Source organism: Bombina bombina, chromosome 6 (assembly GCF_027579735.1).
Source record: "Bombina bombina isolate aBomBom1 chromosome 6, aBomBom1.pri, whole genome shotgun sequence".
Taxonomy (NCBI): domain Eukaryota; kingdom Metazoa; phylum Chordata; class Amphibia; order Anura; family Bombinatoridae; genus Bombina; species Bombina bombina.
Genome location: NC_069504.1, coordinates 882,295,699 through 882,322,562, shown reverse-complemented (window position 1 = coordinate 882,322,562; position 26,864 = coordinate 882,295,699). Strand labels below are relative to the sequence as shown.

The 26,864-nt window shown below is 41.2% G+C and overlaps 1 protein-coding gene across 1 annotated transcript in view; it reads left to right on the top strand.

The window, feature by feature from the left end:
* Positions 1–1,850: 1,850 nt before the first annotated feature.
* The window catches only part of ZCWPW1 (zinc finger CW-type and PWWP domain containing 1), a gene marked incomplete in the record, with an annotated part of 455,090 nt that continues 430,076 nt past the window's right edge, over positions 1,851–26,864 (top strand). The window contains 1 exon segment of the mRNA XM_053718378.1: positions 1,851–2,032. Within this exon segment, the coding sequence (XP_053574353.1) occupies positions 2,011–2,032 (22 nt within the window).

Here is a 26,864-nt window from a genome sequence, read left to right as displayed (position 1 = left end):
GATTGCTGCAGATTAAGAGCTTGTTCCTGCTATCCCTCCAGTTATTTCTCCCCTCCTATTTATGTCTCAGGCTTCAATGCTTTTTCACTACTGGCGCAGTAGGCGGTATAGCCAATCTGTACTGCCCATCTTTATGCCTCAGCTTCAGTGGCTGTGTTATGTTAGTAGAGATCATAAAGATGAGGGTGGTATATCTAAGAGTCCAAGTCAGCAGTTTATTTGCAATAAGACAAGAGCACTGTTGGGGAGAGTAGGGGTGGAGGCTTGGGTCAGCAATTAAAGGGCCATTATAGTAATAAAACAAAATGCTCTAATTTGTTATAAGAACGTTTCCTTTTTTGCTACTTAACCACTCCGTCACCTAAAGTGTCATGGATTGTGTCGGGATTATTAACAGCCCCTGCTTGCTCGCGGTCAGGAGGCTGGTGCAATGATCAATGCCATGAAGTTGGGAGGGTGAAATTCATAAAAACAAACCTTGTCCGCCTGGCAAAAGATAAATAGGGCCTTAACCCCTTCGATGTGAATAAGCTATAGCTTGTCATGTGCATCGCAACCTATAGGTGCATGAAGAGTTATTTTCATCATGCAGGGGGATTGACAATCAAACACTCTTTTCAGCTATCCCCACACTACAGGCCGGGGATCGTTGGTGGCCTAGTGGGTGAGGTTTTTGTAAACCCTCTATATAATTTCCCTCAGCATCTACAAAGCCCTAAGACCCCTCATACGAAAGAGAATATCCAGCTCTGTCAAATAGTGGTGTTGGAGCAGTATTACAAATCAGATTGTAAAAATAAAGTTAAAGAAATACACAGGGATTTGGCTCATAATAGTACAGTATTTGCATAATTTTTTTTTTTTGTATGTCTTGAGACCTCTTATAAAATAGATTCCAGTAGACAAAATATATGAATTTTGTTTCTATAGTCAGGTGATCACTGTGGTAACATTGCAAGAAAAAGTGCTTTTGTTTCTGTACTGCACAATGAGGCCTCTCTAATCTATATTACAACCCCCAAAAACCTGTATGGGCCCATATTTCACATGTGGCTACCCCTGACGACAATTTGTGTAGGTCACTCACTGAAACTACAATAGGGTTTAAATGTAAGTGGCAAAAAAGCTCAAAATTGGCTTAGCACTGGGGTGAAAAAAAGGCTTAGCAGTCAAAGGGTTAAAGTAATTATGGTCACATCAGTCCCTGCTGACCCTCTGTCAGCCCCATGGTCACTTCAGACCTCAGATCTAAGAAGTCAGGCCTTGCCCCCATATAAGACCTTAGATCAGAACCATAAGACCTTAGATCAGAACCATGGCCATTGATATCCTCTGTTCAGTCAGCAGAAATATCTAAATCTGCACTCAACAATTCAGATCTGACACCATGCAACCACTCTCCAAAAGATCTAAATGTTCAAAAAAGTTACCCAGCACTGTCAAACTGTTTATTATGATCATATACGATTGAGCAGACATAAAAAAATGTTACATGAAAGTTCCTTTCTGAATAAGGTTATTATATCATATTTATAGTTCCACGATACACTAACATCTGCCACACATTCCAGACTTTCAGTAAGTGGCAATGGCCACTGATTCTACTTTTTAGAAGCTCTCGCCCAATCAAGCCATTTTACTAACTAGTCTCTGCAGTAGTAAATTGGAACACCCCACAGTTTCTACACTGCGATCAATATCTCTTGGCAAAATGGTTACACTCAAGCTATCGATTAACCACATGCTATTTTTAGACAATAAGCAAATAAAAAGTTTTTTTTTTTTTTTTTTTGCTTCGCTGCACAAAATCTGACACAACACCGGTACCGCATTCAAGTCTTTAAACCCTAAGACACCCAAACCAGAGTAAAAAAATAATCAAAAGTAGCAGTAACCAGCTTGAGTACAGCTACTCTCAAATGATTTTGAATTGAATGAACACGTCACGTGTTTGGCTACAGAAAGCGGGAAAGATCGTCACCGCACCGGGAACTAAAGCACCCTTCCAGGATGATACCCTCAAGGAATAAGCGTGAGTGGTCATTGACTCGTACTTACCTCTTATAAAGACATAGGTCAGGCTTTGTGGACAGGTTGCTTTATTCTGTGAGATTTTCCCAATTAGTTACTACCCCGCCCTGGTTAAGTGTATTTACCAAATGCCTATTCCTCAAGTGTACGTTGAAGCGTTTTGAAATACTCAGTGAGAGCGATTCAGTTCAGACTTTATCATAACATTAAAAAGCTTTCGTTTAAAAATATCGTGATAGTGTAGTTTTAGAGACCATTATCAGAGGGTTTAGCTACTTTTACGAGGTAGTACTATTGTTTTTGAGAATGTTAGCAGGGGTTAACTACTAAAACTCATAGTCTGCCATATTTTATATGAAAAATGTATTGCTAAGGTTTTCAATTAGAATGGAAATATAGCTCAGGAATAGCAACATTGTGCTAACATTCAATCCTCAAACAGCTAATAAAAGGACATTTTTCATGTATTACCTAGTGCAAATTGTGTTATAGTGATTTACAAGTAACTTTATAGTAGGGTACGTTAAAATACTGAACCCAATTTTTTCTTTCTTTCATGATTCAGATAGAAAGTGTAATTTTAAGCAACTTTCTAATTTACTCCTATTTTCACTTTTTCTTCGTTCTCTTAGTATCTTTATTTGAAAAATCAGGAATGTAAGCATAGGAGCCAGCCCATTTTTGGTTCAGAACCCTTGATAGAGCTTGCTGATTGAGGGCTACCTTAAAGTGAATGTCAATTTTGATGCTAAAGTGTCCGGCTTTTAAAAATTCGATTAAAAACAGGGGCACTTTAATTCATCAAAATTTACATTTCACTCCTGTTGAGAAAAAAAAAACTTACCTTTTAAACTTGACAGCCACTCCAGCTTCCTCTTCCTGGGTCTAAAATGAGGAATCCGGCTTCCTCCAATCATGGCATTGAATCACATACTGATTCCCCGGGGGGAAGCCGTGATTGGAGGATGACCTATCCATAATTTCTGACGTCAGAAATGGCTTGCAACGACCGGAGGAAGCTGGAGCTGCTGTCAAGATTAAAAGGTAATTTTTTATTTTTCTCAACGGGAGTGAAATGTAAATTTTGATGAATTAAAGTGCCCCTGTTTTTAATAGAATTTTTAAAAACTGGGCACTTTACCATCAAAATTGGCATTCACTTTAAGCCACCAATCACCAAGCGCTACCCAGGAGCTGAACCAAAAATGGGCCGGCCCGTAAGCTTACATTCGTGCTTTTTAAAATAAAGATACCAAGAGAACAAAGAAAAATTGTTAATAGGAGTAAATTAGAAAGTTGCTTAAAATTACACGCTCTGTCTGAATCATGAAAAAAATAGAAATAAAATTGGGTTCAGTATCCCTTTAACTCCTTAATGACCACAGCACTTTTCCATTTTCTGTCCATTTGGGACCAAGGCTATTTTTACATTTTTCAAGTGTTTGTGTTTAGCTGTAATTTTCCTCTCACTCATTTACTGTACCCACACATATTATATACCGTTTTTCTCGCCATTAAATGGACTTTCTAAAGACACCATTATTTTCATCATATCTTATAATTTACTATAAAAAAATTACAAACTATGAGGAAAAAATGGAAAAAAACATACTTTTTCTAACTTTGACCCCCAAAATCTGTTACACATCTACAACCACCAAAAAAGACCCATGCTAAATAGTTTCTAAATTTTATCCTGAGTTTAGAAATACTCAATGTTTACATGTTCTTAGCTTTGTGCGCAAGTTATATAATAAGTACAAGTAGCACTTTGCTATTTCCAAACCACTTTTTTTCAAATTTAGCGCTAGTTACATTGTAACACTGATATCTTTCAGGAATCCCTGAATATCCCTTGACATATATATATATTTTTTAGAAGACATCCCAAAATATTGATCTAGGCCCATTTTGGTATATTTCATGCCACCATTTCACTGCCAAATGCGATCAAATTAAAACAATTGTTCACTTTTTCACAAACTTTTGGTTTCTCACTGAAATTATTTGCAAACAACTTGTGCAATTATGGCATAAATAGTTGTAAATGCTTCTCTGGGATCCCCTTTGTTCAGAAATAGCAGACATATATGACTTTGGCTTTGCTTTTTGGTAATTAGAAGGCCACTAAATGCCACTGCCCACCACACGTGTATTATGCCCAGCAGTGAAGAGGTTAAATAGGTAGCATGTAGGGAGCTTCTTGGGATCATTTTAGCGTTAGTGTAGTGTATTAGACAACCCCAAGTATTGATCTAGGCCCATTTTGGTATATTTCATGCCACCATTTCACGCTAAATGCGATCAAATTAAAAAAAAAGTTACATTTTTCACAATTTTAGGTTTCTCACGGAAATTATTTACAAACAGCTTGTGCAATTATGGCACAAATAGTTGTAAATGCTTCTCTGGGATCCCCTTCAGAAATAGCAGACATATATGGCTTTGGCGTTGCTTTTTGAAATTAGAAGGCCGCTAAATGCTGCTGCACACCACACATGTATTATGCCCAGCAGTGAAGGGGTTAATTAGGGAGTAAGTAGGGAGTTTGTAGGGTTAATTTTAGCTTTAGTGTAGTAGACAACCCAAAGTATTGATCTAGGCCCATTTTGGTATATTTCATGCCACCATTTCACCGCCAAATGCGATCAAATAAAAAAAAATTGTTCACTTTTTCACAAACTTTAGGTTTCTCACTGAAATTATTTACAAACAGCTTGTGCAATTATGGCACAAATGGTTGTAAATGCTTCTCTGGGATCCCCTTTGTTCAGAAATAGCAGACATATATAGCTTTGGCGTTGCTTTTTGGTAATTACAAGGCCGCTAAATGCGGCAGCGCATCACACGTGTATTATGTCTAGCAGTGAAGGGGTTAATTATGTAGCTTGTACAGAGCTTGCAGGGTTAATTTTAGTGTAGACATCAGCCTCCCACCTGACACATCACACCCCCTGATCCCTCCCAAACAGCTCTCTTCCCTCCCCCACCCCAGAATTGTTCCCGCCATCTTAAGTACTGGCAGAAAGTGTAACAGTACTAAAATAAAAGTTATCTTTGAATTTTTTAAGCATATTTACATATGCTGCTGTGTAGGATCCCCCTTAGCCCCCAACCTCCCTGACCCCCCCCCCCCCCAAACAGCTCTCTAACCCTCCCCTCTGCCTTATTGGGAGCCATCTTGGGTACTGTTTTTTTTTTTCTGTAGTGTAGCTTCCACCCCCTGCCTGATAATTTTTTTTAGCTTGCCTCCCCCCCCCCCCTTTTCCCCACTTTTCACTAAAAAAATTCTGCAGTGTAGCGGCTCCCACTGCTCCCTCCCCGTGCACGCGCCCGCCCCCCCCGTGCACGCTCGCGCATCAGTGCGCTCCCATGGCTACTCCCGCCCACAATCTTGCTCCCCTCCACATCACAGGGCCCATCAATGGCCGCCCACCCGCCTCCCACGTCGGCTCCCACCCACCAACGATACCGGCCATCGATGTCCGGTGCAGAGAGTGGCTCTCTCTGCATTGGATGGCCAAGGAGGGTTATTGCAGGATCACTGCAATAACCGCAAAGCGGCTGGAAGCGACCAGGATCGCCTCCACCGCTTTCCCAGACCGACGACGTGTAGGGTACGTCCTCGGTCGTTAAGGGTATTTTTTTGGAGGACGTACCCTGCACGCTGTCAGTCGTTAAGAGGTTAAGGTTGTTATTGTCACATTTTGTTTCCCCAGTGTAATGTGAAAATTATGTTTTGTTTAAAGTAATACAAAATTGTTAAAAATATCTTTATTTTATGAAAAAATACAATGTAACCAATTAGTTTTCATAATTGCTCTCTTTTAGAAGGGTTGTCCCTTTTTTCCTGCAATTGTATCTTTTAAAATCAGTCTTTTCCAAACCCACCCTGTAGGAATCATTATACAAGTCCTATCAGGGGGTCTACCCAGGTAGGAACATGGCGCCTATTCTCTGTGGTGCACGTGTACCGTTCCTACAGCCCAGCGAGGTTGCCTCTGATGTCACCACCCCAGTTGCATTCTTGTGAGCAGCAGGCCAGCAGTGTGCTTGCGTAAGGAAGTTGGAATGAATGCACATGTGCCCGAGCACAATTTAAAATGTAAATTATATGCATAAAGACACGCTGATTGGACGCTTGATTTAGTAGTTGAACAGGCCTTTTTTAGGGGCTGGTTATAACGACGTCAGCGTGGAAATAAAATAATTGATTTTAAAGCAAAAAGAAGCTTCACTTCACATCAGAGTAAGTTTATTTCATTGTGCTCAACCTTATTTATCAATGTATATGTTTTTTTACAGTGTTTTGTAATCCTTTAAGACTTTGGGCCTGATAACCAAAACTCAACCGAATGGAGAGAAATCACACAAAACCTTTTGGGGATTTATTTTAAGCACTCTGATATATGTGTCACTCCTTATTCTGAAACCTGCACTGCTAGATAAACATATTTTTAAGCTAAAATTAGCCTTTCTAAATTCTTAGGGACCTCACCATACTGACAACACTTATTAGGGCCAGATTTAACAAAATACTTCTTTGCCCCCTATCTGCTTGGCTTTGCGTCTAGCGGGCAGCAATACACTGCCCGCATTTGTTATTGCACACTACGGCTAGTGTGCAACTCCGCCCCCAACTGCGCGAGTAGGGGCTGTCAATCTCCCCTGATCAGAAAAGTCTGGGGGGGATTGAGATATAGAAAAACAAAAAGATAGCGGAGCATGGGTAATTCACTATTATTTATTTAAAGGAACATGGAGTAAAACATTAAATAAAAAATCATACTTGCAAGTAGAGTAAAGGGCTTAGCATGTTTTGGCTTGAGCCGTCCTCAGAAGCCTAACCATTTTTAACTCACCTGCACTATAATAAAGCAACACACAGAATTTGATTTGTTCACATTGCCATCTTAGGTTTTCTTAACCCTTAAAGAACCATACCCCTCGCATAATTATATGTATCCATTATGTTTCAGGATCAATTACTTTATATTATTTGTTATTTTCTAATTCTCTGATTTTTCAATGTTTTGATTATTTATTTTAATTAATTGAGATATGCCACGCTGCTTCTTAACTCTCGGCTGCAGGTTCACTCATGTGAAACAGCAGCCGAACCTTTGATAAATCTTGCTTTTAGTCTCACCAGAGTTCAGTGCTTTAGATCATTGGGCCCTATGAGGGAAATTTATTTTTATATCCATTTTTTATTCAGACTGTAAGGGCCTGTTGATCAATAATTGCCAGTTTGGAGAAAAAAAATCACTTAAAATCTTTGGGGTCTATTTTTTTTTTGGAGAATTATATAATATAGGTGTCTCACCTTCACATCCAGAACCCTGCATAGTGAGAGGCAGAGCTATCAAGCTAAAATTTGCCTTTTATAAAATAGTTTGAGGGACATTGCATCATTGACAAGACTTCTTAGAAAATCTTGACAGAGTGGAGAGCTTTACATCATCAGGTCTTAAAAATGAAGTAAGGTCATATTCTTCCAGAATCTTCCAAATTGCACTGTGAATATGAACTCTTAAAGGGACATTAAACACTTTGAGATTGTTACGCTACTTTCTAGAGTCTCATACAGGCAGTTAATTTATCACTGTCCTCAACTAGCTTTAGAGATGCACCTATTACTATATGAAGATTACACTTTTGCACTTATTTAATCAATATTTAACCCCTGAACCATCACGCTGTACATCGCTGGTCGTTAAGGGATTGTCTCCTTATAATAGCCTGGGTCTTACTGTGAGTAAATATAAGCCACTCTTGGTAGTTCAACATTGGTAAAGAGTAAAAATTGATCTGTATTAATGATCTGCAAATTTAAGTTTTGATCCGAAGTATATTTGGAGCTGCAGGTCATGCTATTCTCATCCATCAATATTTTAACACTGTTTAGGACTACATCCTCTGTCAAGTCTTCTACCCCCTGAAGTGATTGTTTAATGATTTAAAGGGTCATAATACTCATATGCTAAATCGCTTGAAACTGATGCAGTATAACTGGAAAAAGCTGACAAGGAAATTATCACCTGAGCATCTCTATGTAAAAAAGGAAGATATTTTACCTCACAATTTCCTAAGCTCTCCACAGTAAGTCCTGTGTAAAAAGTTATACTTCAGCTGCTGTCCAGCTGCATGTAAAAAAAATAAAAAATAATGAAGAAATGAACGGCAGCCAATCAGCATCAACAGTGCTGAGGTCATTAACTCTTTTACTGTGTTCTCATGAGATTTGACTTAACTCTCATGAAATTTAATAGTAAACTTCCTTAAACGGAATAGGGAAATAACATGAGTGTGCATGAGGCTCACTCCCTTGTCTGTCCCGGGACAGACATACTGATTTGCTGCTTAAAGTCCTTTGCAATGGGGTGTGAATATATTCTTTTTTACATAGAGATGTTCAGGTGATATTTTCTAGTCAGCTTTTTACAGCTATGCTGCATCACTTTCAAGTGTTTCAACATTTGGGTATCATGGCCTTTTAATTGCTGTATCCGCTATTAAAAAATTTAGAGGTCATTCATTAAGTTGTGTGTCTTCATTGGTGGTATCAGTATTATTCCTAATAACTTTGACCTTTTGTGCTTTGGAGTATATTACGTCTATCTGTAGGTTTATGATAAAGTTTAGTAGCCAATGTAGACCTAATTTTGTTCTAAATGTTGTTTAAATTTACCCTCCCCATCTTATTTGTTAAGATGTTCAGCCCATGCAATGAGAGATACTTCTGTACTGTGCCATATCAGAAACTGATCACTGAAAGATCTTAAGTATTATTGTATATGACTATTGTTATTCACATGAGATATTTCTGTCTCATTATAGTTTATAAAAAGATTGGTTTAGAATGGGACCTTACTGGATGCTATATCTGTTCCTGATATCTGTTGATAAATCACATTCGAAGTTTGGAAATAGCTGATAGTTAGGCACAAGTAGTGTGAGCAATTTCTAAAGGAGGAACCACATAGGGAGCTAAATGTACGGACTAATTGTTATTGTCTTCAAGGGACAATTAAAACTATGAAAACTAAGGAAGTGTCTTGTTGAGCGAGGCACAGAGTTCCACAAAATAGAGGCCATTCTGGAGAAGTCCTGTAGCCGGGAATGTGAGGAGGAGAGGAGGAGGTAGCGAGCTGAGCAAAGGGGACGGGAGGGTGATTTTCTTGATACGAGGTCTGAGATATAGGGTGGAGCAGTGTTATTGAGGGCCTTGAATGTCAGAGTCAGGATTTTGTGTTTTATTCTGGAGGCTAGAGGAAGCCATTGAAGGGATTGGCAGAGAGGTGCAGCAGAATAGGAGCGACGAGTAAGGAAGATTAGCCTGGCAGTGGCATTCATTATGGATCGTAAAGGCGATAGATGTCAGCTAGGGAGACCAAAGAGGATGGAGTTGCAATAGTTAAGGCAGGAAATGATGAGATAGTAAATTAACATTTTAGTTGTGTCTTGTGTGAGGAATTGGCGAATTTTGGACATATTTTTAAGACAAACCAGGCTTATTATGTTATTATTAACAGTTATAGTAAGATGGGGAATAGAGATTTTAGAAAAAGGGAGAAAATAAGGAGCTCAGTTATGGAGAGATTTAACTTGAGGTAGTGAGAGCACATCCAGGATGAAATATTAGAAATACGGTTAGTAACACGTGTTAGAAAGGAAGGGGATAGGTCTGGTGCAGAGAGGTAAATTGGGGTATCATCAGCATACAAATTATATTTAATCCGTGGGTGGGACTTTATTAAAGGGATATCAAACCCAAATGTTTTCTTTCATAATTCAGATAGAGCATGTCATTTTAAGCAACTTTCTGATTTACTCCTATTATCAATTTTTTTCCGTTCACTTGGTATCTTTATTTAAAAAAAGCAGGAATGTAAGCTTAGGGGCTGGCCCATTTTTGTTTCAGCATCCTGGGTAGCGTTTGCTAAACACTAAAGGTACCATTGAACAGGTAATAGGAGAACAATGAGAGGGCTGTGTTGCAAATGCCGAAGAATTGGCGGGTTTGGAGCAAGAGAGGGTGGTCACCATCATCAAAGGCTGCAGACAGATCGGGAAGCATTAACAGAGAGAAATTGCCTTTTAATTTTGGTTTAAGTATGTAATTAGTAACCTTAATTATTGCTGTCTCTGTGGAGTGTCGGGGGTGAAATACAGATTGCAATGGATCAAGGAGGGAGTTTAATGTGAGGAAGTGTGATTAATGTGTAATAACCAGCCTTTCCAGAAATTTAGAGGCAAAGGGCAGTAGGGAAATAGGGATGTAGTTGGATTGGGAGGTTAGTTCAAGAGAAGTTTTTTGAGGATAGGTGTGACTAGTGCATGTTTAAGTAATGAGGGAAATATACCAGTACAAAGGGAGAGATAGGGAATATGTGTGAGGGTAGTATAGATGGAGGGCACTAATTGTGAGGGGATGAAATCGAGGGGACAGGTAGTGAAGATGTTTTGGGTTTGAAGAAATAGTTGAGATAAGAGTAGAGAAGTAATCCTGCTTTGAGATGTATCTATAGCTATATATAGCAGAGGGGTGGCGGCATAAAGCAGATGTTAAAACTAAAGGGACTTCCACTGTTAGGCAGTGTGCCCACATTCGCTCCAGTGTTGTAACTTGGCTCTGTGATTCTCAAAGGGAGTGTGCACACATGCGCAATGCATTCTATCAGCATAGCCAGCTAAAGTGTAAGTTAAGCGCACCACCTAGAGAAACAAGCAAGAAAGCAGGTTGGCCGAGTGGGATAATGGAGCAGGCAGGCGAACGAGGGACAGAAATCTACTCTGTTATGAAGGGATGTAACACTTTCTTAGCAATACACCTGCATAAAGGAGAAAGTTACAACCCTACATAAACTCCCTACCTACAGAAAAATTACTAAAAGTAAGTAAATAAAAGGAGGTGATTAATTAAATTGTTGCTTAATTCTGAGATATATACAGTCATGTGTAAAAGAAAATACGTATCAGGACATAATTAAAATCATCTGGTCCTTAGCAGGTCTTAAAATTAGATAAATAAAGCCAAAATGGAGAAACCATGTGTGAAAAACACACTTTCTGCTGCTATAGGAATTAAAAGGCTAAGTAGCAGCCAGGTGCTGCTAATGAAAAGCCCTCTATTAATTGATCATGAGCAAGTGTGACCACCTCTATAAAAGACGTGTTTTTTTTTAGCAGTTTGCTGGTTTGGAATATTCAGGCGTGTGTTTACACAATGCCAAGGAGGAAAGACATCAGCAATGATCTTAGTGAAGCAATAGTTAATCAATATGGGAAGAGTTATAAGGCCATTTACAAAATATATAAAGTCAATCATTCTACAGTGAGAAAGATAATTCACAAGTGGAAAACATTCCACCAAGTTCAGACCGTGCAATGCTCAGAGAATTTGCAAAAAAGCCAAGAGTTACATCTCAGACTCTACAGGGCTCAGTTAGTATGTTAAATGTTAAAGTTCATGACAGTACAATTAGAAAAAGACTGAACAAGTATTGTATGTATGAAAGGGTTGCCAGGAGAAAGCCTCTTCTCTCTAAAAAGAACATGGCAGCATGGCTTAGGTTTGCAAAGTTGTATCTGAACAAACCACAAGACTTCTGAAACAATGTCCTTTGGACAGACAAGACCAAAGTGGGCATGTTTGTCCATAATGCACTGTCCCATGTTGGTTCAAAAACCAAACACAGCATAACAGCACAAACCCCTCATACCAACTGTCAAGCATGGTGGTGAAGGGGTGATGAATTGGGCTTGTTTTGCAGCCACAGGACCTGGACACCTTGCAGTCATTGAGTCAGCCATGAACTTCTCTGTATACCAAAGTATTCTAGAGTCAAATATGAGTCCATCTGTCCGACAGCTAAGGCTTGGCTGAAATTGGGTCATGCAACAGGACAGTGATCCCAAGCACACAAGCAAATCTACAACTGAAAAAGAAAAGAATCAAGGTGCCTAGTCAGACCTCAACCCAATTGAAATGTTGTGGTGGGACCTTAAGAGAGCTGTGCATGAACCAATGCCCGCAAACCTCAATGTACTGAAGCAACGCTGTAAAGCTGAATGGGCCAAAATTGCTCCACAGCGATGTGTGAGACTGATAAAGCCATACAGAAAATGATTACTTCAAGTTATTGCTGTTAAACGTTTACTACAAGCTATTGAATCATAATGTGTACTTAGTTTTTCACACATGGCTTCTCCAGTTGGGCTTTAATTTTGTTAAATAAATCATGACACTGTGTAATTGTCAGGGTTTTTTCCCTGTTGTTTGCCATGTGCTGCTGGCAGCCATTTTACTCACCTCTCTTCCTGACTATGGTGCATTGTGGGGGATACTGCTCATTTCCTACACTTCCTTTTATGGCCAGACTGGTGTGCATCATCCATGTGAGACAGGATGCAGTCTCAGAATTGTGATGTCATCACTTATTATTTAAAGGGCCTCTTTCTCTTGTAAGGTGTATCCAGTCCACGGGTTCATCCATTACTTGTGGGATATTCTCCTTCCCAACAGGAAGTTGCAAGAGGACACCCACAGCAGAGCTGTCTATATAGCTCCTCCCCTAACTGCCACTCCTAGTCATTCTCTTGCAACTCTCGACAAGATAGGAAGTATAAGAGATATGTGGTGACTTAGTGTAGTTTTTACCTTCAATCAAGAGTTTGTTATTTTTAAACGGTACCAGCGTAGTACTGTTTTAGTCCCAGGCAGAAGTTAGAAGACGAATCTGCCTGGAGGTTGATGATCTTAGCGGTTTGTAACTAAGGTCCATTGCTGTTCTCACGCATAACTGAAGAGTATGGGAAAGACTTCAGTTGGGGGAACGGTTTGCAGATTACCTGCTTTGAGGTATGTTCAGTATATTTATTTCTAGAGAGATGATAAGATCTAGAAAATGCTGACAGAGCCTTGTATAATTGAGGTAAGCCTGATGCAGTGATTTAACAACGACTGGGATCATGCTTACATAAAAGGGTAATATTCATGTTTATACTCATATTTCTTAGTTTCAAAACGTTTATATGTTATTTTGAAAGAACGTTTTTTTTTCTGAGGGTGATAAATCGTTTTTTGGGGGCCTAGTTTCCACATGGCTAGTCAGATACTCCTAGGAGTATTTCCTTAAAGTGAAGGTTAAGTTACAGCCTTCATATTTCTTTAATACACTTCTATGCATATGAAATTAGTAACCGCTATATTATTTTTTTATAATTATATTTTATTTTTATTATTTTATACTCTGTTATATCCTTACCGTTCCCTTCTATTCTCCTCCCATCAGTTACTTCCTGCTTTTTTACCCAGTGACGTATAGAGCGGTCCCTCACGCTCTATACGTGTATAGTAGGCTCGTGCACAGAGACTATCCAAAACTACGCATGCGCATCTATCTCCTACGCATGCGTTAATCAAGTCCATTACCCATTTCATTGCATGCGTCAGTCTTCTGCAACATAGTATTGAATGAATAACAATATCCATTCAATACTATGTTTGAACAGACAGAGACTAGCTGTGTTTTTTAGCGATCCTACTGTTGCAGATTGTCGCAGAACTGCTGTTAGCTGCCTGAATAAATAATATTGGCAGAGCACATGCGCGAAACGGGGCCGCGCTCGCTTTGCTGATGTAAACAGAAGACACTGACGCATGCGCATATTGTGACACTACCTGCTGACGTCAATTGACGGCCGCCTAACGGCCTAAAAGTCAATTGGCTTCTGACACAACGTGATCATCCTTTCAGCAGAAGAAAAAAAACAGGGTCGATTTTGTGATAGCGATATTGGAAAGAAATAATTAATATATTAAATGAACGATGTAAAATTAAAAATAATGATGAATGAAACTTCCATTTATTTTGGGTGATAAATAAAATATTGCATTAGCAACGAACAAAGTTAACCTTCACTTTAAGGCCCTCTGACATCAAGTGCATGTTGGGAGGGGCCTATTTTCGCGCCCTAGATGCGCAGTTCTTATTCAGACTGTAACATCCAGCTTCCCCAAAGGAGTCCTCTGGCATCTGAGGACCACTATAGAGGGCTTATTTCTTCCCTAAATCGTATTTGAGGGCAGTTAGGAGCCACAACAGAGCTGTGGCAAGGTGTTAACTGTTTTTTAACGTTTTTCAAATCCGGTTTGGGGCCTAAAGGGTTAATCATCCATTTGCAAGTGGGTGCAATGCTGCTTTAGTCCCTTATACACACTGTAAAAATTTCGAAGAGTTTACTACTTTTTAACACTGTTTTGCAGTTTATGTGATAGTTTTTTTCTCTTAAAGGCACAGTACCGTTTTTGTTTAATTGCTGTTTCACATTTATTAAAGTGATTTCCAAGCTTGCTGGTCTCATTACTAGTCTGTTAAACATGTCTGACATAGAGGAAACTCCTTGTTCAATATGTTTAGAAGCCATTATGGAACCCCCTCTTATAATATGTACCAAATGTACTGAAATTTCTATAAATTATAAAGACCATATTTTGGCATTTAAAGATTTATCACCAGAGGTTTCTCAGACTGACAAAAGGGAGGTTATGCCATCTAGCTCTCCCCATGTGTCAGAACCTATAACTCCCGCTCAAGTGACGCCAAGTACATCTAGCGCGTCCAATGCGTTTACCTTACAAGACATGGCGGCAGTTATGACTAATACCCTCACAGAGATATTGGCCAAACTGCCAGGGTTACAAGGAAAGCAAGACAGCTCTGGGGCTAGAACAAATACAGAGTTTTCTGACGCTTTAGTAGCTATGTCTGATATACCCTCACAATGCTCCGAAGCTGCGGCAAGGGAGTTGCTATCTGAGGGTGAGATTTCAGATTCAGGGAAGACGATACTTCAGTCCGATTCTGAAATGACAGCCTTTAAATTTAAGCTTGAACACCTCCGCTTATTGCTCAGGGAGGTTTTAGCGACTCTGGCTGACTGTGACCCCATTGTAGTTCCAGAGAAATTGTGTAAAATGGACAAATACTTTGCAGTGCCTGTTTACACTGATGTCTTTCAAGTCCCTAAGAGGTTCTCGGAAATTATTACTAAGGAATGGGATAGACCAGGCGTTCCGTTCTCTCCCCCTCCTGCTTTTAAAAAGATAATTCCCATAGATGTCGCTATACGGGACTCGTGGCAGACAGTCCCTAAGGTGGAGGGTGCTGTTTCTACCCTAGCTAAGCGTACAACTATCCCCGTCGAGGACAGTTGTGCTTTCTTAGATCCTATGGATAAAAAATTGGAGGGTCTCCTTAAGAAAATTTTTATCCATCAAGGTTTTATTCTCCAGCCTCTTGCATGCATTGCCTCAGTTACTGCTGCAGCGGCTTTTTGGTTCGAGTCTCTTGAGGAGGCTCTACAGGTGGAGACCCCGTTAGATGATATTTTAAACAGGATTAAAGCTCTCAAGTTAGCTAATTCCTTTATTTCTGACGCCGTTTTTCATCTAACCAAACTAACGGCTAAGAATTCAGGTTTTGACATTCTGCTGCGCACGGCGCTATGGCTTAAGTCATGGTCAGCAGACGTTACTTCAAAGTCTAAGCTTCTTAACATCCCCTTCAAAGGACAGACCCTATTCGGGCCGGGCCTGAAGGAGATCATTTCTGATATTACTTGAGGAAAAGGTCACGCCCTTCCTCAGGATAGGTCCAATAAATTAAGGACCAAACAGAATAATTTTTGTTCATTTCGAAACTTCAAGAGTGGCGCAGCTTCAGCTTCCTCTAATGCAAAACAAGAGGGAAATTTCGCCCAGTCCAAACCAGTCTGGAGACCGAACCAGGCTTGGAACAAGGGGAAGCAGGCCAAAAAACCTGCTGCCGCCTCTAAGACAGCATGAAGGAGTAGCCCCCGATCCGGGACCGGATCTAGTCGGGGGCAGACTTTCTCTCTTCGCCCAGGCTTGGGCAAGAGATGTCCAGGATCCCTGGGCATTAGAGATTGTTTCCCAGGGATATCTTCTGGACTTCAAAGCTTCATCTCCAAAGGGGAGATTTCATCTCTCACAATTATCTGTAAACCAGATAAAGAGAGAGGCATTCAAGACCTACTGGTTATGGGAGTGATCCACCCAGTTCCAAGGGAGGAACAGGGGCAGGGCTTCTATTCAAATCTGTTTATAGTTCCCAAAAAAAGGGAACTTTCAGACCAATCTTGGATCTCAAGATCCTAAACAAATTTCTCAGGGTCCCATCCTTCAAGATGGAGACTATCCGAACCATCCTCCCTATGATCCAGGAGGGTCAATATATGACTACCGTGGACTTAAAGGATGTTTATCTCCACATTCCGATTCACAGAGATTATCATCAGTTCCTCAGGTTCGCCTTCTTAGACAGGCATTACCAGTTTGTGGCTCTTCCCTTCGGGTTAGCCACGGCACCAAGAATCTTTACGAAGGTTCTAGGGTCCCTACTGGCGGTTCTAAGGCCACGGGACATAGCGGTGGCTCCTTACCTAGACGGCATCCTGATCCAGGCGTCGACTTCTCAAATCGCCAAGTCCCATACGGACATTATTCTGGCCTTCCTGAGGTCTCATAGGTGGAAGGTGAACGAAGAAAAGAGTTCTCTCTCCCCTCTCACAAGAGTTTCCTTCCTAGGAACACTGATAGATTCAGTAGAAATTAAAAATTCTCTGACAGAGGTCAGGTTGTCAAAGCTTCTAACTTCCTGCCGTGCTCTTCATTCCACTTCTCGGCCGTCAGTGGCTCAGTGTATGGAAGTAATCGGCCTAATGATAGCGGCAATGCACATAGTTCCGTTTGCCCGCCTACATCTCAGACCACTACAACTTTGCATGCTCAATCAGTGGAATGGGGACTACACAGATTTGTCCCCTTTGCTAAATCTGGATCAGGAGACCAGGGATTCTCTTCTCTGGTGGTTATCTCGGGTCCATCTGTCCAGGGGAATGAGTTTCCTCAGGCCAGAGTGGACTATAGTGACGACAGATGCCAGCCTTCTGGGCTGGGGCGCAGTCTGGAACTCCCTGAAGGCTCAGGGTTCGTGGACTCAGGAGGAAGCCCTCCTTCCGATAAACATTCTGGAACTGAGAGCGATATTCAATGCTCTTCAGGCTTGGCCTCAACTAGCTGCGGTCAGGTTCATCAGATTTCAGTCGGACAATATCACGACTGTAGCCTATATCAACCATCAGGGGGGAACAAGAAGCCCCCTGGCAATGTTGGAGGTTTCAAAGATAATTCTATGGGCAGAGGTTCACTCTTGCCATCTCTCAGCTATCCATATCCCAGGAGTAGAGAACTGGGAGGCGGATTTTCTAAGTCGGCAGACTTTTCATCCGGGGGAGTGGGAGCTCCATCCGGAGGTATTTGCCCAGCTGATTCAACTATGGGGCAAACCAGAACTGGATCTGATGGCGTCTTGTCAGAACGCCAAGCTTCCTTGTTACGGGTCCAGGTCAAGGGATCCCCAGGCAGCGCTGATAGATGCTCTAGCAGTGCCCTGGTCCTTCAGCCTGGCTTAGGTGTTCCCACCATTTCCTCTCCTCCCTCGTCTGATTGCCAAGATCAAGCAGGAGAGAGCTTCGGTGATTTTGATAGCACCTGCGTGGCCACGCAGGACTTGGTATGCAGATCTGGTGGACATGTCATCCTTTCCACCATGGACTCTGCCGCTGAGGCAGGACCTTCTACTCCAAGGTCCATTCAAACATCCAAATCTAATTTCTCTGTGGCTGACTGCTTGGAGATTGAACGCTTGATTTTATCAAAACGTGGTTTCTACGAGTCGGTCATTGATACCTTAATTCAGGCTTCAAAGCCTGTCACCAGGAAAATCTATCATAAGATATGGTGTAAATATCTTCATTGGTGTGAATCCAAGGGTTACTCATGGAGTAAAGTCAGGATTCCTAGGATATTATCCTTTCTCCAAGAAGGATTTGAAAAGGGTTTATCAGCTAGTTCCTTAAAGGGACAGATCTTTGCTCTGTCTATTCTTTTGCACAAGCGTCTGGAAGATGTTCCAGACGTTCAGGCGTTTTGTCAGGCTTTAGTTAGAATCAAGCCTGTGTTTAAACCTGTTGCTCCCCCATGGAGTTTAAATTTAGTTCTTAAAGTTCTTCAAGGGGTTCCGTTTGAACCTCTGCATTCCATAGATATCAAGCTTTTGATATCAAGCTTTTATCTTGGAAAATTCTGTTTTTGGTGGCTATCTCTTCGGCTCGAAGAGTTTCAGAGTTATCTGCCTTACAGTGTGATTCCCCTTATCTGATCTTCCATGCAGATAAGGTAATTTTGCGTACCAAACCTGGTTTTCTTCCTAAGGTGGTATCTAATAAGAATATCAATCAGGAGATTGTTGTTCCGTCACTGTGTCCTAATCCTTCTTCAAAGAAGGAACGTCTATTACACAATCTTGACGTGGTTCGTGCTTTAAAGTTTTATTTACAAGCTACTAAGGATTTTCGTCAAACATCTGCATTGTTTGTCGTCTACTCTGGACAGAGGAGAGGCCAAAAGGCTTCGGCATCTTCTCTTTCTTTTTCGCTGAGAAGCATAATCCTTTTAGCTTAGGAGACTGCTGGCCAGCAGCCTCCTGAAAGAATTACAGCTCATTCCACTAGAGCGGTAGCTTCCACATGGGCTTTTAAAAATGAGGCCTCTGTTGAACAGATTTGTAAGGCGGCGACTTGATCTTCGCTTCATACTTTTTCTAAATTCTACAAATTTGATACTTTTGCTTCCTTGGAGGCTATTTTTGGGAGAAAGGTCTTGCAGGCAGTGGTGCCTTCCGTTTAAGTTCCTGCCTTGTCCCTCCCTTCATCCGTGTCCTGAAGCTTTGGTATTGGTATCCCACAAGTAATGGATGAACCCGTGGACTGGATACACCTTACAAGAGAAAACAAAATTTATACTTACCTGATAAATTTCTTTCTCTTGTGGTGTATCCAGTCCACGGCCCGCCCTGTCACTTTAAGGCAGGTGTTTTTTATTTTTAAACTACAGTCACCACTGCACCCTATAGTTTCTCCTTTTTTCTTGCTTGTCTTCGGTCGAATGACTGGGAGTGGCAGTTAGGGGAGGAGCTATATAGACAGCTCTGCTGTGGGTGTCCTCTTGCAACTTCCTGTTGGGAAGGAGAATATCCCACAAGTAATGGATTAACCCGTGGACTGGATACACCACAAGAGAAAGAAATTTATCAGGTAAGCATAAATTTTGTTTTTCAGTATGCTTTGCCTTTGCGTTGTCTCAGACCTGTTTGTGAGAGTTCCTGTGTATTACCTGGCTGCCTGATGTCCTTCCTGGTTCCTGATCCCTGGTTTGTTCCTGACTCTGCTGTTTTCCTTGTTCCTGATTCCAGCTCGTCTGACTATTTGCTTTAGCTCCTGACTTGGCTCGTCTGACTACCAGCTCTGGTTTTGACTCCTGGCTTGTTATTTGACTTGTGGACTTTTTATTATTTTTTGCTATTAATAAAGCTGTGATTATTTTTCCACTTCTCGTCTCAGTCTGATTCCTGGCACCCTGACATTACGCAAAGGCCATGAATCCTGATGGTGCTAATAATCCACCTTTACCGGCCATCATTTCCAGGATGGATGAACACGATCACAGCTTGGATCAATTTGCACTAGCCCTGCAAACCCTGATGACTCGCAATGCACATTTGGACCAAAGTGTCCCGCAAGTTATGGCTGCTCCTTTTTGAAGTCTTGTCCTACACGGCCGGGAAACGCTCACACCTAAGGTCCTGTCGGGGGCAGACCTTGGGTGGTTTATCCTCGTACCCGGAACCGCTTAAGGAGAAACCTTTGGTCACGGTTTCCCTTTCCTAGGGGGACTCCTCCATAGTTACTCAGGCTCTTGTTGAGTCCGGTGCTGCAAGCTATTTCATTGACAGTGTTTTTGTATCAAAGCACTCCATTCCTGTTTTGCCTCGGTTCGTTCCGCTTGCTATTGAGGCCATTGATGGCAGGCCCCTTCAGCCCACACTCGTTACTCACGAAACTGCTCCGTTGTCCATGGCTGTTGGGGCTCTCCATTTTGAAACCCTCCAGTTCCAGGTGATAAACTCTCCGCATTTTCCGGTTGTTCTGGGTTATATCTGGCTCCAAAAGCACAATCCCAGTCTCGACTGGCGCAGGTCCGAAATTTTGTCGTGGTCCCCGCAATGTATTTCCACTTGTCTTCGGAAACCAGTTAAAGTCTTGTGCACTTCTTCGGTATCTAAATTGCCAGAGGAGTACCGAGAGTTCCTAGACGTGTTTGACAAGGTGCGTGCAGGTACGTTGCCTCCTCACCAGTCTTACGATTGAGCCATAGACCTGCAACCCGGAGCCATTCCTCCTCGGGGCCGGTTGTACCCTCTGTCTATTGCAGAGAATTGTGCTATGGAGGAGTATGTTGCTGATGGTCTGTCGTGGGAATCATCTGCAAATCCTGCTCTCCTGCAGGGGCTGGCTTCTTCTTTGTGAAGAAAAAGGGTGGCGAGTTAAGACCATGCATCGATTATAGGGGTCTTAATCGTCTTACCATTAAGAATGCTTACCCTATTCCGCTCATTACAGAACTCTTTGACCGCCTCAAGGGAGCTACAGTCTTTACTAAACTTGATTTGAGAGGAGCGTACAACCTCGTTAGGATTAAGGAGAGTCACGAATGGAAAACAGCATTTAACACCAGGAGCGGGCATTATGAGTATCTTGTAATGCCCTTTGGCCTATGTAATGCTCCTGCTGTTTTTCAGGAATTTATTAATAATGACTTACGAGATATGTTGCAACAGTGTGTTGTGGTGTACTTAGACGACATCCTCATACACTCACCCACACTTGAGGCTCATCGTTCTGATGTTACACGGGTTCTTCAGAGACTACGTGATAACGGCCGGTTTTGTAAACTCGAGAAATGTGAGTTCCATCAGACTCAAGTAACCTTCCTAGGTTATGTTATCTCCGTTGCAGGGCTCTCCATGGATCCTGACAAGTTATCTGCAGTTTTGCAGTGGCCTCGCCCAGTTGGTCTTCGGTCTATTCAAAGTATTTTGGGGTTCCCCAATTACTATAGAAAGTTTATTAAAAACTTTTCTTCCTTGGTCAAACCTATCACAGACATGACCCGTAAAGAGAATGATCCACTCCATTGGTCACCTACTGCCATTAAGGCTTTTGATAGTCTTAAGACTGCCTTTGCTGCCGCTCCAGTTCTGGCTCATCCTAACCCTGTCCTGCCTTTCGTTCTTAAGGTTGATGCATCTGAGACTGGAGTAGGTGCCCTCTTGCCTCAACATCCTATGCCTGACGGTTCCTTGCATCCGTGTAGTTTCTTCTCTAAGAAATTGTCTCTAGCGGAGTGCAATTATGAAATTGGCGACAGGGAATTACTGGCCATAATTTTGGCACTCAAGGAATGGAGGCATCTTCTTGAGGGTACTAGCGTGCCAGTGCTCATTCTTACTGACCACAAGAATTTAACTTATCTATCTGAAGCAAAACGTTTGTCGCCCCGACAGGCCAGATGGGCGCTATTTTTGTCTCGGTTTAATTATGTGGTCACCTACTTGCCTGGTAGTAAGAATGTTAGGGCTGATGCCCTCTCTCGACAGTTTTCGCCTCTGTCCAAGGAGGAGTCTGTACCTACTCCTGTTATACCTCCTGACCATATTTTGGCTACCATACGTACTAATTTGACTTCTCCCTTGGGGGAGGAGATCCTGGCTGCACAAACCAATGCACCTCCTGAGAAACCTAGTGGTAAGTGTTTTGTTTCTGAGAATCTTCAAACTAAACTTTTGCACACTTACCACTATCCTAAAGCCGCAGGTCATCCAGGCAAGAACCAAATGATTTGGTCTGTCACTCGACAATTCTGGTGGCCAGGTCTTCGTTCTGATGTTGCTGCGTATGTTGCCTCCCGCTCAGTTTGTTCACAGAATAAGACTCCTCAACGTCTTCCTGTGGGTCTTCTTCAACCTATTGCTAATGGTGAGCATCCTTGGACAGAAGCAGACAGAATCTATTACATTGAGCAGCTATGCTAAAGTTAACTGTGCAAGCAACGACTTTACAGAGTATTAGCTAGATTCTCAGAGGTATTATTTACACATCTATGCTATATATTATTATCCGGCTGCAAAAAATATTGTTTGTATCTAACTGCTTGATATTATACAAACCAAGTACAATGTTTCATATTTAGATACATGACTCTCAGAGGTATTATTCACATACCTATGCTATATATTGATATCGAGAGAGTTCAAGCAAGCAGAATCTATTACATTGAGCAGCTATGCTAAAGTGAACTGTGCAAGCAAGGACTTTATAATTACATATAGAGTATTAGCTGGATAGCTTTAATCTCATAACCTGACATTCCACATATTAACAGGTCCTCTTGTTACAGCATTATTTTTGAATTTATTAATAGCGGGCTACAAAGGATATTGTTTGTATCTGACTGCTTGATATTATACAAACCAAGTACATTTTTTAATATCTAGATACATGATTCTCAGAGGTGTTATTCACACACCTATACTAAATATTAATATCTAGAGTTTTTAAGCAGACAGAATCTATTACACTGAACAGCTGTGCTAAAGTTGACTGAAAGCAAGGACTTTATAATTACAGATAGAGTATTAGCTAGATAGCTTTAATCTCATAACCTGACATCCCACATTTTAACAGCATTATTTCTGAATTTTTTAATAGCCGGCTACAAAAGATAATTTTTGTATCTGGCTGCTTGATATTATACAAACCAAGTATAATGTTTCACATATAGATACATGATTATCAGAGGTATTATTCACACATCTATGCTATATATTGATATCTAGAGAGTTTAAGTGTTTTTAAACGTGTATGATTAAATAGTTTAACCAATAAAGATAAAGTATGAATGGTTAAAAATCGTTCCTGTATTATTCTGGGAGAATTTTTCCTAAATAATTGCAGGGGTAAAGCACTCTTTTTGTTACAGACTTTGTAACTCATTTATCTATAAGGCTGTGCTTCGCACTCAGTTGGGGTTTCTTCCCAAGGTGGTGTCAAATCTTAACATCAATGAGGAGATAGTAGTTCCTTCCTTGTGTCCTAAATCTTCTTTGTCTAAGGAGAGGTTACTTCATAACTTGTTGTTCGAGCCTTGAAGTTTTATCTTCAGGCCACAAAGGATTTCAGACAGACTTCGTCTTTATTTGTTGTGTATTCAGGAAAGCGTAGGGGGCAGAGGGCCTCTTTCACCTCACTGTCTTTTTGGTTGAGGAGCGTTATACGTTTGACCTATGAGACAGCGGGACATAAGCCTCCTCAGAGGATTACGGCTCACTCGTTTAGGGCTGTGGCCTCTTCTTGGGCCTTTAAGAACGAGGCCTCTGTGGAGCAGATTTGTAAGGCGGCAACTTGATCCTGTTTAGGAAGCTGTTTTTAGGAGAAAGGTTCTGCAGGCTGTGGTGCCCTCAGTATAGGGTCCGCCTCCTTTTACCCTCCCGTTTTGTCATTCAGTGTCCTCTAGAGCTTGGGTATTTGTTCCCACAAGTAATGAATGAAGCAGTGGACTCTCCTCCCATTAAGATGGAAAACATAAATTATGCTTACCTGATAATTTCATTTTCATCTGTAGGAGGAGAGTCCACTGCTCCCGCCCATTTTCTCCGCTGGGCGGACCTAAATTTTAATATTATTCTTCTGGCACCATTTATACCCTGATATTTCTCATACTGTTCCTAGTTCCCTTAGCAGAATGACTGGGGAATGAGGGGAGTGGGGGAGGTATTTAAGCCTTTGGCTGGGGTGTCTTTGCCTCCTCCTGGTGGCCAGGTTCTTAATTTCCACAAGTAATGAATGAAGCAGTGGAATCTCCTCCCACAGATGGAAATGAAATTATCAGGTAAGCATAATTTATGTTTTACCTCCTCCTAAACTGATAAAGGCCTCTTTTGGACATTTATAGCCAAAAATATGCAACATAGGAGGCTGGCTAAATAATTATGGGGCCGCTCTTGGGCCCTAGGTTTAACATTTATACATGTCTCAAGTAATGGAAGCATTTCTATATAGTAGAAGAAAAACAAGTTCTCTCATTTTCTACCTCCTGGACTTAATAGGCCTCTTTTGGGCCTTTAATACTAACTATATGAGACATAGTAGGTTTATTCGGATTATAGGGCCACTTTTGGACCATTGACTTCTATATGTAAACAGCAGCATAGGTAGATATCTAAATAACCACCTCCATAGTAAACAGCACTCTCTTAAATCAATTATTTGCTTTGTAAACAATATAGCACTGCTAAGTGGTAATATGGCCACTCCTAGATGCCTAACTTAGGTTTATAAACAACAACAAAGGTAAGTAAAAAGCTTTTCCATATTTCACATCAACTGTTTAACTAGACATATGTGTATATAAAATGGATAACATAAATATTAGGAACCATAACAGTGCTGAGTTATGTACATATCACCTAGGAGTTAACTTAAGTGCGTAATAACAAGCATGTTGTAAGGTCTATTGAGAGGCACATGTAAAATAAATATAAAGTGTACGATTGGATCTTTTGAGCCTGGTCTCCCAACTGAGAAGGGTTACACAGTCATTTTATTAACTGTTCCCAAGATAGTGGCCATCTTTTAAACAAGAAAAATACTTTGAGGGGATAATTATAGAGGGTCAAAATGCCTGAGAAATATAGAGGAAAGATGGTTCAGAAGGAACTGCAGCTTAAATTTAAAAGGTTAATTAATGTAAGGCTTGATAACATTCGATTCAGCAACACATTGGTAGTAAAGCACATGCTTAAAGTTTAGGGTAGGTGTTCAATATCACATTCAATTTTCAGAACTCGTATATGAGGATAATATAATTTAGCAAAACTGGTAAAGAACTCGCAGCACAAGACTCAGGCGCTTTGCCTTCATAAATTCTAAATCACCACACTTAGATATCTCAGAACCGTAAGCTTCTATTCTGAATACAGGACTAAACACACACTAACATTTGTCTCTCAAGTCCCACACAGCAGTTATACAGTCAGCCTTCACCTCTGCGCCAAACACTATGTCCTCTCTTGTAAGCAAATGGAGGGCAATCCACTGTTGGTAGGGCATTAGGAAGGCACATAATGTATCAGCGCCGCGCACATGGGAGCCGGCCGCTCTCCCAGGCACGATCTCCCAAGACAATAGACAATGTTGTGCCCAATGTTCCACACAGGAATGAGAAGTCACCTTCACGGTGAGGGGTCCCTGAACAAAATGAGACCCTCTGGTTACGTCCACAGGTAATTTTAAAGGGAACAAATCTTTCTGTAGTACTCGCATACTGGTCACTTCCTCCTCTAGATTGGACTCAGATGGGGAATGTAGGGGCAACAGGGTAGGTATCGACTTAATCTGTGAGTCTAGAATTCTACTCGTATCAATGGCCGCTTTCTTCATCTTCAGAATATGCGTTGTATTGGTAATCAGACTGCGTCCCGACCGCACAGCAACAATGAGCTTATCAATCCTCTTACTGACTTTCCGCTCGAAATCCTCCATTAAGTCCTGAAAAGCAGTATACATCTTTTCCATGTTGGGGCAAGTGTGGGAACCAAAGCCTCAAGATCGTCTAGACGGCCTCAGCGACACTATTTATGGAGATAGAACTTTAGGCAGCAAGCAGCACTCACTCGCTGCTGCAATATGGCAGAACCTCACGAGGGTTCTGCCGGGGGGTAAGTAAGAGGCCGCAGCCTCACGAAAGCTCCGGTACATCGATGTCGCCAGCCATCTGGAAAATATTGAGATTGCCTTATAGCAAATCCTTCGTTAGCTTGAAATCTCTCAGTTTAAGTACCGGATGGCACCCAAAAGGCAAGTTTTATAAATATAAATCTTGAAGGCTGGAACAGCATACAATATCTACCAGGCGTATTTACCACAAAGTGCGGAGATCTTATCTGTCCTGATGTGCGGACCGTGGGTTCCGCTGGCACAAGGTGATGACCCCACATATCTTTTAATTTCTTCAGGATGGTTAAGAGAAGGGTTTGTCGACTAGTTCGGGTCAGATCTCTGACCTTTCTGTTTTGTTACATAAGAAGTTGGCTCGGTTGCCAGATGTTCAATCTTTTGTTAAAGCTTAGGCTAGAATTAAACCTGTTTTCAAACCTGTTGCTCCTCCATGGAGCCTCAATCTTGTTCTAAGAGTTCTTCAACAGACTTCGTTGGAGCCTATGCATTCTCTTAATATTGAACTTTTAACTTGGACAGTTTTTGTTTTTGTTAGCTATCTCTTCTGCTCGTAGAGTTTCTTATTTGTCTGCCCTTCAATGTGTCCCGCCTTATCTGATCTTTCATGTAAATATGGCTGTTCTGTAAACAAACATGGGTTTTTTACCTAAGTTTGTTATAACTCACTATATTAATCAGGAAATTGTTGTTCCATCTCTGTCTCTTCTTTCTCTAATCAGAGGTTATTACATAATTTGGACATGGTTTGAGCTCTAATGTTCTATCTTCATGCTACCAAGGAATATTGTCAGTCATCTTCCTTATTTGTCCTGCATTCTGATAAGCGCAAAGGGCAGAAAGCCACTGCTGTTACTCTATCCTTCTGGCTCAGAAGTCCGATTTGTATGTTGAAGCAGGCCACCAGCTTCCATCTCGAATTACGGTACATTCTACCCGTGCAGCGTACTCTTCCTGGGCCTTCAAGAATGAGTCGGCAGTTGAACCAATTTGTAGGCCTTCAACTTGGTCCTCATTGAATACTTTCATAAAATGTTTACAAATTTAATGTTTCTTCTGTTAAGTGTGATCAGTCCACGGGTCATCATTACTTCTGGGATATTACTCCTCCC